The sequence below is a fragment of the Leptosomus discolor genome, chromosome 4 (assembly GCF_034619465.1).
Source record: "Leptosomus discolor isolate bLepDis1 chromosome 4, bLepDis1.hap2, whole genome shotgun sequence".
In the NCBI taxonomy this organism is placed as follows: domain Eukaryota; kingdom Metazoa; phylum Chordata; class Aves; order Leptosomiformes; family Leptosomidae; genus Leptosomus; species Leptosomus discolor.
Genome location: NC_141394.1, coordinates 74,001,579 through 74,018,426, shown reverse-complemented (window position 1 = coordinate 74,018,426; position 16,848 = coordinate 74,001,579). Strand labels below are relative to the sequence as shown.

The 16,848-nt window shown below is 36.5% G+C and overlaps 1 protein-coding gene across 1 annotated transcript in view; it reads right to left on the bottom strand.

The window, feature by feature from the left end:
* Positions 1-4,744: 4,744 nt before the first annotated feature.
* Positions 4,745-16,848, bottom strand: part of POLN (DNA polymerase nu) — an 82,584-nt gene continuing 70,480 nt past the window's right edge. The window contains exons 18-21 of the mRNA XM_086464833.1: positions 15,778-15,860; positions 11,584-11,715; positions 8,850-8,960; positions 4,745-4,860 (exon numbers count right to left, since the gene is read on the bottom strand). Coding sequence (XP_086320959.1) covers positions 4,745-4,860; positions 8,850-8,960; positions 11,584-11,715; positions 15,778-15,860 — 442 coding nt within the window. The remainder of the gene's footprint in view (positions 4,861-8,849; positions 8,961-11,583; positions 11,716-15,777; positions 15,861-16,848) is intronic.

Sequence of the window (16,848 nt, the reverse complement as noted above, 5' to 3'; positions counted from 1 at the left end):
GGCCACTTTGGGAAGCAGAGAGCTACATACTGGACTGCAACAGCAGCTATGGAGAGCTCACAGTCATTTTTGACATAGAAATACAATCTACGATGTTTCCTTCTGCTACTGAAACAAAAGCATATGTCTGTGTAACAAAAATCTTAATTCTCCTCTCAAGCAGAATCCAAAGCTTTTATCTTTTCCTTGTGATTCTATTTCTCCAGTATTAGGCTAAGGATAAAAGTTGACAATCTTGCTAGAGTTCGTGCAGATCTGCAACTCCATACTGGGAATTGTGGACAGAGTACCGCAGCAATAAGCATTTACTTGAAAATCCTGGATAACAGCTACAGAAGAAACATGAGTAAAACCAACTCTTTAATTCCTGAAGAAAAGATTAAGAGACATAAGATTTATGCCCAGAATTAAAGCAAATCATCACACATAGCAGCAGCACTAAGCAGTTTACTGAATATATTTGGTTGAAGCTATGATGTAATCAGGATGCTAGTTTTATTAGTACGCCCTTCTGTAGGGATCTGAGAAATGATAAGCAGTCAATAAAGCACTAATGCTTGAATCATTGCACACCTTCTAAAAATGCCTCTAGGTTCTTGTGTCTAAGAAGCCACTTCCAACAAATGAATCATTTGTGATTTATCACATGATTTGTACCTGAAGAAAATCCAGGTCACATAACACAATGCTTGTTCCTGGGACAATTGGGGCTGTTGCTAACTAATGTAGCTATCTGTGTAGAAATGAGCTGTGTTTACAGTTCACCAACCTGGAAAATCATTACGTTTATTAAGGTGTTTGTTCCTTGAGGAAGACATACAAAACCTCCAGTATCCACTGCTACTGAAAAGCAGCTGAGACCAAGAAAATAAGATCATGCCTTTTCCTTTTATTTGCTGGTGGCTCCTCCTTTTCAGATAATTCATTTATATCTGGCCTGTTGCTGAACCTGTCTCTTTAACTAGGCTCTGGATGTGCTGAGAAGTAAAGCTGTGTTTGTGGCACAGGTCCAGTGCTGAAGGAACAATGAATTGGTGAGAAAGCAGAATTGCTGGACTCACATCAAATTACTCCATAGTTCTGTAGACTTGTTAAATTTAATTTGTGTGTTGTTGGGATATTATCATCTTTGATGACCTTCTGAGAAGTCCGTGTACCACCAGGTAGACTTTGGGTAACATCAGTGCATCTTCAGGTTACAAAGTGATATTTTTTACAAGAATTGCTACAGGCAGCAATTCTTCCACAATATGCCAGCATCCTTCTTTCTTAACAAGTTTTCATGCATCTGCCACTGCAATATTTTAAACACTGAAAATAACTACGACTGTCCATCTGAGTTCACTGAGTACCTTTCCACTCTCATCAATTCCATAAATCTGTCTTTCAGCTTCTACTGTACGCCTTGATCTCACTTCAGAAGTTTCTTTGCTATCACTTGCCTGCAGGAAACACTGTGTGGAGGTTCTGTGAATTGTATCAGACAGGTAAAAGCTAGCACCTGAATAATTTATGTCAGCAGCACATTTTCAGTAACAACTTGGCCATCAGTGGCAGAACAGCATCTTAACAAAGATCATGGTAATATGGAAGAAGTCTGAAGAAATCATTTTGATTACTCGTTGGTGCCACGCAAAATGCAGAGATGTTATCACTGATGTCAGTGGCTAACCTATACTAATATCAGTTCCTTATCATATGCATCGTATTTAATGCTACTTTTCCCCATTTCTGTAAAATTATTTCCAAGTAACCAACTGGCTTTTTATTGTCAACAGCACAAGTTGCTATGCTGGCATTTGAATTATATGATGAAGGAACACAAAGAGAAAAATGAGACTGCTAGTTGACAGAACAGCCATTGATCAGTCACAGTGGAATATACTGTTCCGTCAAGAGGGCCTCTTTGATGAAAATGTAACTTGATTACCTTTCCCTGACTTCCAAATGCAACACCATACGTGCAAACAATAACTGAAAATCTACTGACTACTACTCCTATAAAAATGAAGCTTCATGCTGTTGGCTCAGAGCTTGTTCACAGCTGAACAGCTTATAGCGAATGAAAAATGAATGCAGTGCTGCCAGTAGAAAAGACTGCAAACTAACAGTAAAAACTGTAAGATCTTATCTAGAATTTACTTTATCATATTTTAATTTCCAAGGTAAGGATGACAAAACGTTGAGTGTTACCCATTATTTGGCTATGTCTAATAGGATACTGTCTCCCAGTGTAAATGTGGGGGTCATAATCACTTCTAAAGCATATATAAAAGATATTTCTCTTTGATATGCTGTTCAAAGTGAAAACCCTGTTTCCAAAATTAGAAGTTCTAATAGGGGAAAAAAATACTTACAAGGGGGTGAAGATAGAATCAAAGGTAGTAGTGTGCTATCTTTGGAATGAATATGATCTGATGTGATGATAATAGGAGATTGATTATATTTCTCATTTTGGAAGAGCTACCGTGCATTCCTACTGTTACAACAACAGCACCAATTATGTATACACTTCCTTTTAACAATATTTTTCAAAGCACTTTACAAAGGATGTTAGGATCATTATCCTGACTTGGCTGATAAGAAAATCAAGAAACAGACCACTGAAAAAATAACTAACCGAATGTCACCTGGCAGACAAGTGGAAACACAAATTTTCAAGTTCCAGTCCTGTACTCTTTTGGCAAGATCACAGTGATGCTTTCAAATGCCACCGTCCAACCAGGCGAGCATTCACAGAATTTATAAAGGCATTCGTTGTCTTTTTCTGATAAGCCTGGCTTGTAAGTATCTTGCTGTAAATATTACAGCAAGGAGCCATTAGCGACCATTAAAAGGCTCTCCTTTAGCAAAGCCATCCAGTTGTTAACGGCTGGCAGGAGTTCAAAATTTCAGTTTAAAACAGTCTCTTTTAGATGTCTTTTCAGTCTTGGTCTTTCCCAGCTGTGACACTTATGATAGGAATAAGGATAGGCAGTGATACTTTTCTGATGTTTGCTGTAGTAGTCATTCCCCTAGGCTTTCACAAAACAAGGAAAGTCAAGATGTAAAACTTCAACACTTCCCTATGTGTGTTACCTCCTTAGCCATTTGGTGACACTACTTCTTTAAAAAAAAATAGGTTTGAGAAAGGACAAGCCAAGTAAAATTTTCTGTTGGGAAAAGAAAACATTCACAAGCTTTATCAGACACACCATCAGTCGCAAAAAACTTTGGCTTTCTCAGAATTACAACAAACAGCTAGTTATTGAACCTAAAGATTTGTATGCTAAGTAGGAACTGCTGAAGGGAGTATATCCTTTGCCCTTTCACCACCTCCGTTTCCCTCCTCCATTAAAGACTGTTGGCTCCTTGACCCAGAAGGTAGCTGCTCTATCACTAAGCTAACTCAAAGTTATGCCTGCTACAGAAATTTTCAACCAGGCCACAGCTGCCAGATTCTGGTCTCTTTGTACAACCCAGGTAGCAGAAAGGATTATAATCAGCACAGAGAAGCTGCCCCAAAACATACAATGCAATATATTACAGTACATCATCCAACATTTAATATAAATGTATCATTGTCTGAATGCATGCAGTATCTTCAACAAAGAAACATTTCCCATTGCAGATTCGTACTAGTGGGCCACTTAATTTTTTTTCTTTTTTTTTTTTTGCATAATACTTCAATGGTATCTTGCTCAAAAAGTTGCAAGAAAACTTAAGAGTGTTACTCAGAACAACTTTTCTTTTTGGCGTAGGAGTGACTCTACCTTTGAATTCAACACATGCAATTTATATTTGCAATTAAAAATTACATTTGAAACATTGATCAAGTAAGACAACACTGCTGTGTGTAAATGATGTACACACAAACCCACTGAGAGCATGTATAGGGTTAGATATTACACATAATTGCAAAGTATGTTTGGAAGGCTAAACCCTGTTACTTTGTACTGACCTAACCCCCCACTGTTGTCCTTAATAGATGACTGCTACAAGTAAGTCTTTATGATTTCCTCTTCTGGATGACAACAGAACACTGATGTTCTGCACTACTTGCTATCTCTGCTTTTATCTGAACTTCTACTACAAAAATTCATTTTCTACTGGATTGTTTACTACAGCATTACAAAAGATAAGAATTCATTTGTTTGTGTTTTTTTCTGCATGTCTGCCGTCAAAGTATCTTTCTATTGCAGCAATAATAATGCTTACTACTCTCTGCACCATCTCCTCCATCCTTTATTAGATGAAAAGTAGACTTCATTATTTCTGCTAGTGGAGTAAAAATCTTGAGGACATTCTGTGATCTCCTACCCAACTATCAGCATTCACAGCAGAAGAGAATCATGATGACCTAGCTTTTCTTTACCAAAGGAAAGCCGTCTGCACACAAATAAAAAATGTTCACTTCTTTTGCTTGAGCACCGGTTTCCTGATTCCTGTTTTTTTCCCAGCCCATTGAATGTTCAATTCCCATTGTACAATACACTCAAAATACAGGAAGGATATGATCAGTGGGCTTGATTTCAAAGATGCAGAACTACCACTGTACTAGATCTGACTTGAGTTTAAATGGCCCCAGGGCACTTCATCACCTTGGGATGGATTTACAGATCCAACCATTTAAGCACAAAGATATAATTTTGAATGCATAAAAACATCCCACAAGTCCTTGCTTATTAAAAGATTCAGAGGCATACACCATATTTCTACAGCTGCTTAAAATGCCAGAAACACATTCATTTCAACTAATTTTGTTTTAAAATTGAAGAGTTTTGCAGTCATTCATTACTAACCTGGCTGTTAAAGTTGGAGAAATGACAACAGAGGTAAAAATCTCCACCATAGCCTTTTTACAAAGATCAGCTGCAGATCCTATGAAAGAAAGTGATCTGCTTTTAATTTAAAGCATGCAAAAAGACAATGTTCTTCTTGGAACTATGGCATAGGAACAAAAAACATCTGAAGATTCTGAGTTATTAGAATTTGCAAAACTAGCAGATTCAATTCATGTAATATGTGAAACAGATCATAAGATTAATAAATAACAAACAAAATAATTACATGTTAATTAAAACCAGAAAATAATAATATGAAATTATGTATTAATTAAAGATAAATTTGTTTGTCATGGCCATGAGTTGAAAAATTGCTGTTTATAAAAAATGTCTGAAATAATCTAACTCTAAATTGGAATTAAAATTTACCTATAAATCAATTAAAATTTAATGTCACAAAAGGTTAGAACATTGTTTCAGTGCTTCATTTCCATTTGGAAACTTAATTTTATGCTTTTTTGTATTTCCATATATATTCATTACATTACACTGTTAAGAGCAGTGGGGCATAAACCAGTGTCATGTTACATAACAGATTACACATTTCTGGCTATCAAGAGGCAGAACGATTCTCCAGGCCTGCAGTTAGGTGGAGCAGTCTGTTACGCACCATGCAACAGGGGTTTAATACATTTTACATAAAGATTTATCAGATAAAATACAGAAATAATCATCTAAGTAAGGATTGGAAGCCATAATTCTCCCTGTCCCATCGGATACCCTAAATGTACTAGACTGTAGACATCTTCCTTTTCACACCCCCTAACTCACTGAACTTTGAATTCCTTCTTTCGAACCGTTCAGCTTCCAGAGTAGTGATAAAGAACAATCAATCAGGTAGGCAAATGGTAAGGGTAGTCTGCTGGGAGATAATCATAGAACCACAGAATATCTCAGGTTGGAAGGGACCCATCAAGTCCAACTCCCTGCTCCTCACCAAAAATAAACCATATGACTAAAAGCATCATCCAGATGCTCCTTGAACTCTAACAAGCTTGGTGTCATGACCAGTTCCCAGGGGAGCCTGTTCCAGTGACTGACCACCCTCTCAGTGATGTGCCTTTTCCTAATGTCCAATCTGAACTTCCCCTGACACAGCTCCGTTCCATTTCCTCATGTCCTATCTCTGGTCACCAGAGAGAGGAGATGAGCATCTCCCCTGCTGCTGCCCCCCAAGGAAGTTGTAGACTGTGATGAGGTCACCCCTTAGCCTTCTCTTCCCCAAGCTGAACAAGACAAGTGACCTCAGCCACTCCTTGGAAGTCTTGCCTTCAAGACTTTTCACCAACTTGGTCGCTCTCCTCTGGACACAGTCTTACAGTTTGACATCCTCCTTCTACTGAGGCACCCAGAACTGCACTCAGTACTCAAGGTCGGGCTGCACCAGCGCAGTGCCAAGTGGGACAATCACCTCCCTCGACCAGCTAGCTATGATGTGCTTGATTCACCCTAGGACATGGTTGACCCTTTTGGCTAAGAGAGAATATCTAAGAGATGCAGGAGGTAAACTTAACACCTCTTCTTTCTTCATGGTCTTCTATGGCAAACTGCCACCCCTGATCCCATACTGAGACTCTGTTTTACTCACTAACTATATCAAGTGCAGATCCACAGTTGGTTATTGAGGTGGCTACGTCTAATTGTGAATTTAGCTTCAAATACCTATCTTGTTTTCCTGTTGAAATGACATGTCAAACTGATTCAAAACAACACAAAAAGGGACACATTGATATAAAAAGTAAGAAAGGATGTTTCAGCAAAGGTCAGGTAAATATCTCCTTAGTGATTGTGAGAATAAAATTGTATAATTGAGTATTTAGTCCATCACAATACGTATGTTCTATATGTATTCTTCTTGAAACAATGTAAAGTAATAAAATACAAAGGCATTCTCAAAATAATTTTTTTCTGAAAGATAATGTTTAGATATATGCTATTTTAAATATTTTAAAATAAATTATACCACACTGGTTGATTTTGCCACAATTATAAATAAATAGTAAAAATTAAAATAAATCGTTTGCTCTATGTGGTTAGGAAGAGCTGAATTATAACTGAAGAATATGATGCTGTACATTTGTAAAGACTATTGAACTGGGAAATTTTCAAAAAGAGAAAAAACGCTATGAAAGAACTGTGAGAAATCCAGTTGTAGTAAGGTAAAGTTGGAAATTTATGTTCCTCTCTATTGCAATGCATCAGAAGAAGTCTTCTGCTATCAGTTGCTGCTACTATAAGCAAAACGCAAACTGCTTAAATTAATTAGACTGATAAATTATAAAAAATATATGTTAAATGCAGTTTAGTACACTGTGATAAAATGTTTTAGCATAATTTAGAAAGTTTTACAGTCTTAAAGTATTATCGCTGAAATCCTGAAGTTAAAAAATTGTAGTCTAGGATGAAATTTTTTATAAAATTTAGGAAATCTGAGTATTTTACTTTTTATTCCTTGCTTCATCACACATTCTAATACTACATATGTTGAACAACAGTTACAGATTTGTCCTCCGATGTTATTTGATCTGACAATGATATATGATAATCTTCTGACTGTAGGTACATCTAAGTGAGTGTTCCGTAGACAGTCCTGTGATAGCTTTGACTCAGCTCCAAGCTCTTTGGACAGACGGACACAAGTGAGCACTGCTCAGAAGGCCGAGTAGCTTTATTAATGCTACACTGTACACTCAGCAAGACTGGCTGCATTAGCTCAAGCATTGTGCCTTCAACTGGAGAGAGCTGCTGGCCAGCTGGATGGAAACCCAAGGTAAACTGAGCAAGTCTCTGGAGAATGTTGCGCAGGCATGCCCAGTGCTACAAACGTGCAAGCTTTGCTGCAGACTTTAGAAGGATATTTTAATATATTAATATCTACAGTTGGGTGCCTACTACAGCAAGGCGGCCAACACTTGAGCACAACTATTATTCAAGCAACAGGATATACATTAGAATTCTGGGTCTGTACATATCCTTGCAGAGACAGTACTTAAATTCAGTTAATAATTATAAGGAGTGTCAAACATGACATAAATACTTAAGTAATTTTTAAGATGAAACATTAAAGTGAATAATATTTGAAGAGGAAAAAAAGAAAAAACACACGGTCCTTTCAAAAGGAAAATTCAAATCACTTTATAAAGAGCATGTTACCACCGTGTCTAGAAAACATTTTTTACTTGCCTGTAAATTGTACACTTCCAATATCACTTAATGAAAACCCTGTCAGCACCATCCAATTACAAAAACAATTCTTCCAAGGGGTAGCTTGGTAGGAGGGATCTCAGCCTTGGACTGCCAGCTTAGGTTTTTTTTTCTTTAGGTGGCTAAACTCGGTACAAGACTGAGCCCCAACCAATTTAAACAGAGTATGCTAATGCATCAGATTAACTAACATTTGAGCTCTTCATGCTGATTTTTAAATTTCCAACCTATATGGCAAATTTGCAATGTTTTTCTGTGAAACAACATCTTTTTCTTGCTCTCCACAGAATTAAGTTTGAAAGTTCTTTACAAAGAATGAATTTGGTTTCAAAATAAATAATGCATGATTCTTGTAATATTGTTTATTTCTTAAACTAAAGCTACTAAAGCTATCAGGCAAAATAAAAGCTAGAATCTGTAAGCAACATAATCACAGAAACCCTTTTGGAGTAACAAACTATCAAAACCAGAAAGCACAATGTTTTAAGACAACAATACCTCTGAAGCACTGTATTCTAGATATTTTCTCTATACATAGTCTGTATCTATACGTATATCTAATACCACAGAGCACTATAGTGTGTTAGGACATTGATACTGCTATTATTATGATGATGATACTGTTTACTGGCAATTTCCAAGGTAGATCAAATACGTCATTTAAACTTCTCTTCTACAGTAAAGCTCATGCCTCAGTGGTCTACTCTAGTAGACTACAAGAATATTTATTCTTTTGAGATTATCAGAGTTGTTGTCCACTAAAGCCAAGCACAGATAAAGAGATAGGTAGGTAAGCAGGAAGCTACGCAGGCAGTCCTTTACCTTGAACAACAAAATTGACAGCTTGCCTCTCCGCTTGAGTGCGCAGTTTGTAATCCTGTGCATTGATATTAGCCAGTGGTCTTTTACGCCCCATTATGGAAACCACATAGCCTTGTAGGATTTAAATAGAAAATAGTATTCTTAGAGCAATTAAAATTAAATTTTAAAAATTCTTTTTGAAGACATTACAGATTTTTGCAATCATGTGCTACCTGAGTCAATTTACTATTTTGCCCTCTGACAATAGCCAGAGCTTCTCTTATTTAAACCTTAAATGGTTATTGTATTTTTTTATCTAAGAATTATTTCATTCAGAGAATTAGCACATGTTATACAAGCAAAACTTCTAGTCATTAAAGCTGTATTTTCATTAGGAATGTCTAGTGATACACCAAAAAACTCTGTGGGAGATGAAATTATAAATACCTAGCAGAATTAGCTATCAACTAGCAAGCATAATTAGAGCTTTCCATGCAATGAATAGTTTACTTGGGAATAGCAAAGAAAAATCAATTTGTAGAGTAATGAAATAATTAATATTTCCCAAAATTATCAAATAGTTTTAGGGGAAAAAACCAAAGTTATAACTTTTTTCCTGTTTTCTTTATGTGTTTTTTTCATGTCCCTTTCACAGATAAAATTCCTTAACTCCTGTGTGGTGGGGTTTTTAATTTAAAACAAACACATGAAAACACAGTTAAAGCTTTATGTTAGGCCTAATGACGTATTTTAGCAACCAAGATATGCAAGCACATGTTGTCTTCTTCAAACACAAAGTTAGGACCTTAGTACGGACAACACATACCCAGACTTGTGTGTAGAGGATGAAGATGCTTCTGCTAAATTAATACAGCTTTCTGCAAATTAGTTTATTTCCAGGAGTGCTGATATCAAAAGTACCAGCTTTGGAACCAGAAGCTGAATTATCTGGAGGCTGGGATATTCTTTGTCAAATCAGTCTTTGCAATTTAACTAAGATTTCCCTGAAGAACAGTATCTAAACATTGGATTCTCAGGGCAAAATAGATTTCCTGTAATATCCTTATTCCTGTGTGGTGTGCCTCCACAAGAGAATCACCCTTGCAATACTCATAGCCGATTAGCATCCCCACACAAATACTATCTGTCATATAATAGCGGCAGAATATGCTTCTGTGGTCAAAGATTAATCTGCAAATACCTACTTGAATGAGGTCTTAAAGTAGTCTTTTTAATATGTTGATAATTTCATCAAAAAACAACAGTAATATAATAACTCATATGCTAATACACTAACAAAAATATCTTCATCACAAATTAATATTATTTATATGCTTATCATGTCTCCACAGAATATCAGACATTCAAAACACCTAAAAAATAGGTGTTAGCCAGGTGGGTGCTGTTCATCTTTGAACTGCAGATAAGTAAAGAAAAGTTACCTTATTATGAGCTGACTAGGTTGGAATGTTTTTGTTGGAAAGTTAGAATCTGAGGTGGGTTAACAAGAGAAATATTAAATAATGTTGACCTGCTGCAGATTTTTTGAGCTTGTACAACCAAAATAGATTGTTCCTCTACCTTTAATGGTTAAAAAAATGGTTGATAGATGGGAGTGAGAGGAGTAGATACTTAGACAAGTATGTTTTGATGACAATCAAGGACATTGGTTATGACACTGTTGTCTACTAAACCAGATTTTTTATCACAGAAGTCTGGCTATTGAAATTCATTCACCTTTAAGAAAAGAATGCTATGTTATTTTAAATAGAAGAAAAATATATAATAAATGTCTAATATTTTACTAGATATGTTTTGTTGGGCTTAATTATAGCTAAAACCAGATTTTCAGTAACTTTGCTTTAGTAATATTAACGAATGAAGGGATGCAACTGTGTGACACAATGACAGTTCATTCTTCCAGTAGATTTTTAAGCCCTACAAAATACAAACAAAAGGAATACTATCCATTTTCATGACTAGAAGTCAGTTATGTGTTTCTGTCATGACACTTACTCATACAATGATAGGTAACATTATATTGCAAATTTACTATTTGTTTCTACAAAATGTCTTAGTACTGTATACCCTATTAAGAAACAAAAGAAATCAATTTTGACAGTTCTGCTAGTTAGCTTTTGAAAGATATTTCAAGCAGTTATACTTTCTCTCCTCAAATTACTGCACTCCTAGGATTTGCTAAATATAAATTAATATGTAAACTAACAACAAATTTGATGCAAAAAGAGTTTGCAGCTGTTGGCTCCAAGAAGCATTCTGCACACATCTGTCATCACAGATATCACCTGAACTTCAAGAACATAAATTCTGACTGATGCAAAGTAAAAAACACGTTTTAAAAAATTGGCCCTGTAAACTGGCTCTTTGACTAAACGGCTGAACTTCCACGGTCCAGCAGCCATGCAGCATATTTATTAAGCAAAAGATTCTTCAGGCTTTTTTGTGTTGGAGTAGATATATGTCAAAATGATGCAGTGTAATTTGACATTAAGTAGGGTTCACTCTCAGAACAGATGTCTTCCTCTGTTAGCATCTTTCTGAGAAAAGGCAGACAGGTTTAACCAGCTTCTCTTAGGGTTAAAAAAGAAAAAAACCCGATTCACCAAGAAATGATATTCCATGTTTTTTCTTGTCCTATAACTATCCGAATTTGGGTCAAACTGAATTTTTGTCTTCACCACTGTCACACAGTGCTGATCAGTAAACAAAAATATGCTTACAGACTTTGAATTACCTTTATTTCGGCATTGTTCAATTGTTTTCTTTGTAAATTCATGTAGTTTCTTGTATTTTTGCAGAAAACTCTCTATAAATTGACCGGCTTGAAGAGGAGTAATTCCCAGGCAGTCAGCAAGACGTTCTTTACCTGGTGGTAAAGAAATTATCTTTATTATGCAGTAAAGCAGAACAGAAATCCACTACGTACAATAGCCCTGTTACATTCACAATTAGTGGGATTAGTTAACTTTACTCATCTCTATGAAAGAGGACAGATCTGATATACTACATCATATTTCAAGGAAGCAAATGTTTGAGTTTGAATGTTTTACTGAAGTTACTGGATTAAGAGTATACTTAATAAGAAGTATTTAAGAAGTATGTAATTGAGAAATTCCTAGCTATAATTTATAATGTGGTTGAAATCTCTTTTGTTCACAGAATAACTTTGCTGCTTTAAGTATCATTTTACTAATTCAGTGTTGAAATCCGCAAACTTTGAGGAGCAGATAAAGAATTTGAAATCAATTTTAAACAAACACAAATGTGAATGAAGATCTGAAAAAGGATGGAGATGTGGCTGGTTTAACTAGAAGCTTTAGATTTGGTTAAAAAGTCAATTAAAAAACCTAACTGCTGAAGCAATCGGACCAAGTAGTCTGATTTTAGAAAGGCCGTTAGGAGTCCCACAGATTTCAGACAGTCTTAGGCTCCTCAGTGTCTGTAAAAATTGAGTCCAAGTTGTGAGATAAAAGCATTGGAAAAAGAAAAAACAGAAAAAGTGTTTCAACAGAGAGAGAAAGGAATAACAGCTTTTGGATAGGATATAGGTGCACAATATATATTACGTTGGATCTAACAGCATTTATAAGATAAGGTGGAAAAAAGCTGAAGATACTTAACCAAGGTGTGAAAATATAAACTAAGAGCTACAGCTTAAACACATTTATAAACCAAACAGTTCCAGTAAAAATAAAACATACGTCAACATTAGTCATATGAGGTTTGAAAGACAGATATATTTATGTCAGCTGCACAGCAACACAAAACCAGCACTGTGTCTGCAAATAACATAAGCTGAGAGGTGACGTCTCAAGGCACCAAAGGCATAGAATAGTTATGGTCACAGCAATACTGTCAGGAAAAATTATCTAGCATTCTTGAAAAAGAGAAGAATTCAGCCACCTAAATGCCGTCACTGTCAGTTTGATGTGCATTTCAGAACAATTCTGTAGCATTTTGTTCTCAGTCATGCCAGGATCTGCACTGAGCTGCAGTCTGGACAAGGTGTTAGAAGGCATTCACGAGACATCCAGGATGACTCCTGTTGAGCTATTATAGGTCTGTACTTTTATTCGACATCTAATTAATTTGGGTTTTCTTCCTGGGTCAGCAAATGACAAATCTATCTGCTAAAGTACGTATTGTTAACAGCTAGGAGATTGCTGTAGCTTCCTTAGAGAACTGTAACATCCAAGTTTGTCCACGTTATCCGTTGAAAGAACCATTGATATATAGAAAAAGTATTGAACAAAATAGTAAGAAAATTAAGCCACAGTATCAGTAAGGAAGTCCAAAAGGTTCCAGGGAAGTAAGCACAGGGGAATGCACAGCCACCTAATTGTGTCAGATCACGTTCCACAGTGCAGGAGCACAGGCCATGCGAAGCAAGGCTCGGGAGTGGACTAAAGCTTCCCTGAGCACTCTGCTTGAGTTATTTGTGCCAGGGAAATTGTTAGCAGCAGCCCATGAATTTTAGTGTTCTCCATTCTGCAATACCATCTTTCAGAAACGAAAATCCCATTAGTTTCTCTGCTTTTCATTTACACACATTGACATCCCTCTGTGTCAATTCAGGGCTGGAACATGCTGCCATTGAACAGAATTAATTCCTTATTTTACAGATGTTTAAGTTGACTGTGCTTTAGTTTTACAAGATGATTGAGGCAGAAGCAGGTGAATTGAATTGCTCCAAAGCAAGCAAAAGACAGTAATACTGTCATCCCTTTCAATATTTGGTGTATTTATTAAAGTACCAACTCCAAGACATAATGAGACTCTCCTATCTTTATTATACTATTTTCTGTCCTCCGGGATGATAGAAATGACCTTGAAAATATGAACCAAGTGTAATGTAAAGCTAAGAAAACAAAAAGAAAAACAAGATCACTATTTACGACAAGAATGGTTTTCATTAACTCCTGTAAGCATAATACAGGCAAGCTCCTCAGGGAATGCTTCTGTATTTTTCAATCCCAAAAGAAGTAAAATAAATAGTACTATTCACATCCTTCAGTTGTATCAAAGTGACTCCTTAATGAAAAGTTAGCCATCTTTTGAAGGGAGATGACCTGTGGGTGGAATTAATCAGTTTCAGGTATCTAACAATTATTTTTCGTCAGCCCAGTTTCCGTCTAAATAGTTTAATGATATCACTCCATGTTATGTCTTAATTAGGATCTGATCACACTGCTAACGAACTGAAGCATCTTATTATCTTTCAGGTGCTCCAACTGCCCTCATTTGAGAGAGAGAAGCGCAAACAAGTAAATGGAGATACCTAAGCACTGCTGCACTGAAATGTTTACTGCCTGGTACTGAGCAAGTGAGGGAGTGCCAATACTCTGCTCAATCTAAGTTCTCTATAGCATGAGTAGACTGACAGGCTCTGCTGAGGGAGGCTCTAGCCCCAGTAATTGAGGGGGCTTTCATTTCCTTTTCTCCACTGACTATATACAGAACTACAGGGCATTCAACTGGTCGTGATCCAGTCTGATTAAGTCAGGTACCTGCCTGTTCCACCCAGAGTGAAGGGAACAGGTAGGAAACCTGTAGCATCTGCATGGACCAAGGGACAGGGGTGCTAATGCTTGCATTTTGTAAAATAATCTAGTGATGAAAACATTCAGGCTGGAAATGGGAGATTTTATTCCAGTCTCAGCACGGGAAGGTCTGAATTTACATTGTAGGAGCTAGTGCTGGGCTTTTTTAATATAGATTTTAAATATAGATGTTTAAATGCAATACAGCTTGATGTAAAAATGCACGTGTGTGTGCGTGTGTATATATATATATACTCATATGTGTGTATATAATCTACACCACCCCCCATACACAAAATAGACATTCTGGAGAGCTGAAATTGAAGTGGTTTTCTCCCTTTCCCAGTTGAATGCCCTAAACAATAAATTGAATGCCCTTGGCCAAATCTGCCTTTGGTTCAAGGACTATTGATGACTCACTGCAGAAGATGGTTTGGAAAGAATTCCCAACCAGGATCCCAAGTCTTAAGTGCTTCCAAGTTAAATAAAGTCTGCAACCTAGGGCTCTCAATTCCTAAATGAGTTTTCCAATTACTCACCTTCCGTAGAGATTCTGGATTTCTCCAAAAGACCTACATAAACTTTAGTTAGCTGTTCACTAAAACAAATTCACAAGAGCTTGTAGGCTGATGATACCTATGCATCTGTCTTCCCAGAAAAGGTAATTCTAAGCATGTACAAAGCATAAGGAGTTGGGCATCATTTAAGAAATGGTAGGCAGTTTGGAAAGTATGGCAAATGTCTTGACTTATCTAGGACCAGAGCAGGACTTAGGCAGACTGGGTAACAGTGTGGATTTTTGCAGGTTTTCTGCAGGTGTGAAGAAATGGCAGCAAATATCAAGATCTAAAATAAGAAAATATTTTTATGCTGTGAGGGTGACTGAGCACTGGCACATGTTGCCCAGGGAGGTTGTGAGTCTCCATCCGTGAAGACATTCAAAAGCCGTCTGGACATGGTCCTGGGCAACTGGCTCTAAATGTCCCTGCTTGAGCAGGGGGGCTGGATCTGGTGACCTCCAGAGCTCCCTTCCAACCTCAGCCATTCTGTGATTCTATAAATGTGTTTTGAGACACATTTTAATTTCATTGCAGTTATTCACATCTCTATCTATATACTGAAAGAATGCAAAGTCCACTCGATATCACACTCAGATAAAGACAAATGCTTCAGTTACATCAGCAGCAAATAAATACAAAATCAGAGCAATCTTTGTATATGTCAGTGTGGCTGTATTAATTTGATAATCTGGATACTGGGTAGATAATTTGATAACCCTTGATAAAAATGAAAATGACAAACTCACCTTTAGAAATTCAGTCTACTTATATAAATTATCTGTAAAGTATGAATCTACTGTAGCTGTTTTTTTTTTTAAAAATGCCTACCTGCTCCATAAACCACTGAGTAAACTATACGCTTTGCTTGCTCTCTATCTGCATGTTTCACTTGTTCACTTGGAATTCCCTTCCTAAACAAACAAACAAAAATAATATATTTTCAGTTAAAACCAATTTAAGTTGTTATCCCCACAGAAAATGTACTTAATGTCAATAACCACATAATAACTACAGACTTGTAAGATACTAACAGTAGCACTCAGGGGCTTTTATCTGCAGCCAGGAATGCGTAACTTCTTAACAAATGTTGGTAGCAGTGGTCCATAGTAAATGAAACTATTTATTTTATTCTTCATCTTCTCCTTTCCTTTTCTTTTTAATTAAATTCTTGGCTAGGGAAAGTCCTACTGCTGTATTATTAGTTCTTTAGGCTGAAGAGGATTCAATCTTAACCCATGAGAAAAATTAAATCTTTCCAGCAACAGCATTTCTTCAAGACGTAACATACACAGAGACTCAAAGCATAAGTCTGACTTAAAACTTACTTAAACAAAGGTTATATCAGGGTTTCACTAATAGGAATATCCAACCTTTTATTAAGCATAATGACTGATAAAAGCATGCACTGAATCTCTCTATGTCTTACAGAGCTCCAGAATAGACATGCTTCATAAAACAGCAGCACAGGCTGTTTCTTAACTGGAGAGAGTAGCTAGTTTACTCCCAGCAAAGCATCATCCTTCCTGGTTCCCATTCACTCCCCGACTGATGTTAACAGTCCTACGAAAGGACTAATGGATTCAGCAATTTGCAAATAAAAAGCCAGGACTCTGCAATCATCAAGTACATGCCACCTATGCTTTTCCTTATCCAAACATACCTTCAGAAAGAACGCCAACACTATTGACAATTGAAAACACTGAAGAATATTGACCATTTTGTTTAAATGGAAGAGCATTCAGGGAAAGCTTGATCATCTACTCGCACTCTCAAAACAAATACCTATACAAATTGTATTTGGAACATAGAGATGAATTACTATCAGAGATACTTGATGACACAAGCACAATTTTTGAATGTCTCCTCATGAGTCTGTTCATGATGACTTGGCTGCATTGT